General features: G+C 58.8%; 1 protein-coding gene across 2 annotated transcripts in view; it reads left to right on the forward strand.

Annotated features, from left to right (window-relative positions):
• The window catches only part of LOC119591893 (glutamate receptor ionotropic, NMDA 2B-like), a 182,298-nt gene extending 180,861 nt beyond the window's left edge, over positions 1 to 1,437 (forward strand). For both annotated transcript variants that reach the window (XM_037940640.1, XM_037940642.1), the window contains 2 exons: positions 528 to 638; positions 767 to 1,437. In XM_037940640.1, coding sequence (XP_037796568.1) covers positions 528 to 638; positions 767 to 833 — 178 coding nt within the window. In that variant the 3' untranslated portion in view covers positions 834 to 1,437. The remainder of the gene's footprint in view (positions 1 to 527; positions 639 to 766) is intronic.
• The last annotated feature ends 6 nt before the right edge of the window (positions 1,438 to 1,443 follow it).

Consider the following 1,443-nt stretch of genomic DNA (forward strand, 5'->3'; position numbering starts at 1 on the left):
AGGCTGGATGTCGCTTTCGTTGCGTGCGAGAATGATTCCTGTAGGCCTGTAGTGAGGCCCAAGCGCCGCAGTGCAGCTGGCTCGTGCCCGCGGCAGAGTCCGTGTCGATGTGAGTGCGTAGCGTGGGCGCTCGAGGCCGACCTGTGGCGTGGGCGCTCGAGGCCGACCTGTGGCGCCAAGGGCGAGAGCTCCTCGGCCTCGCAGGCTGGCCCTTCCTGTGGCGGGGTATGTGGGGACTGCTTTGGCGAAGCTGTGTTGTGTTTGATGCGCCGGAATAGATTTGCCTTAATGTTGTTATTGTCTTTTTTGTTCTTCGTTTCCCTTCGCTTTTTTTCTGCCAGGAAGCCAAGTGTAAACAGTTTAGCAAGAGCTCTGTTGTGTCAGGATGCTGCTTTAACAGATTTTAGAGGTGGAGTAAGACCATCGCAAATGCCCCTGCGCGTCCAAAGCGCATTCCTTCGAAGGGTATTTTTAATTTGTCACTCCTGCAACAGGCATTGGTTACTGACGCCCAGCCTCTTCCGCAGGGAGCTGTCCACCGCCTCCGCCCCCGCCGACTTCAGGAGGCCGCGAGACCTGACGCGGAACCACGTGGCCAACAACGAGCCCATCAGAGGCCCTCTCCTGGCCGCCGCGAGGTGAGTCCGCAAGGAAGCTGACTTTAAGGCGCCGTTATATGTGAAGGCATCTCTCCATGAAATAAAATGGCTCTAACGTATCCTTTGGCGCCCCTTCTCTGCCCTCTGCTCACCTCTGGTCCTCGCAGCAGCAGCAGCAGCGGCGGACGGAGGTACCGGCGGCTGGAGGTGGCTGAGCTGGAGACGGTGCTGTGATGGCCCCGTCGCTGCGCCGAAGGGAGCGTGCGGACGCGGCGCGGGCGGCGGCGGCGGGGGGCGCGACTCCAAGGGCGCGACGCGACGTGCCAAACGGAGATGCGAGGCGCCTGCTGTGACGACCGCGACGACATGTTTGCCAGACGATTGTGTTCAGCAAAAGTGCTTTTCTTGTGGAAATGACTGGTAGATTTATCCCCTTGGTCAGAAATAAGTGATAGAAGTGGATACATGAGGATATGGTGCTATTGGTGACGTGAACTGCCGCCCATCGCCCGGATGTGCCGGCCGCACGTTGCAGATGTCGCGCTGAACAGGAAGACTCACTCGGCCACGTTCGAAGCTCAACCTCTGTGATCCTCGTCTTTCGCCGCTGACGTGAAACCGAGGCTCCCCACTGCGGGCCTGACGCCGGCGGCGAGGCTGTCGCTGTGCCCGTCGCCGCCTCGAAGGGCAGCCGCGCAGCCGAGGAGCGTCGTGCGGCGATCTGTTCAACTTTGCATGAATGCACTTCCGAGTGCAGTTAGAGCAAACACATGTATACGACCAGAATTCAGTAAAGTAGAACACAGGCAATATTTTGTAAATCTTCACAAGCATCGAGCAAGCG

This window comes from Penaeus monodon, chromosome 29 (assembly GCF_015228065.2).
Source record: "Penaeus monodon isolate SGIC_2016 chromosome 29, NSTDA_Pmon_1, whole genome shotgun sequence".
NCBI lineage: Eukaryota > Metazoa > Arthropoda > Malacostraca > Decapoda > Penaeidae > Penaeus > Penaeus monodon.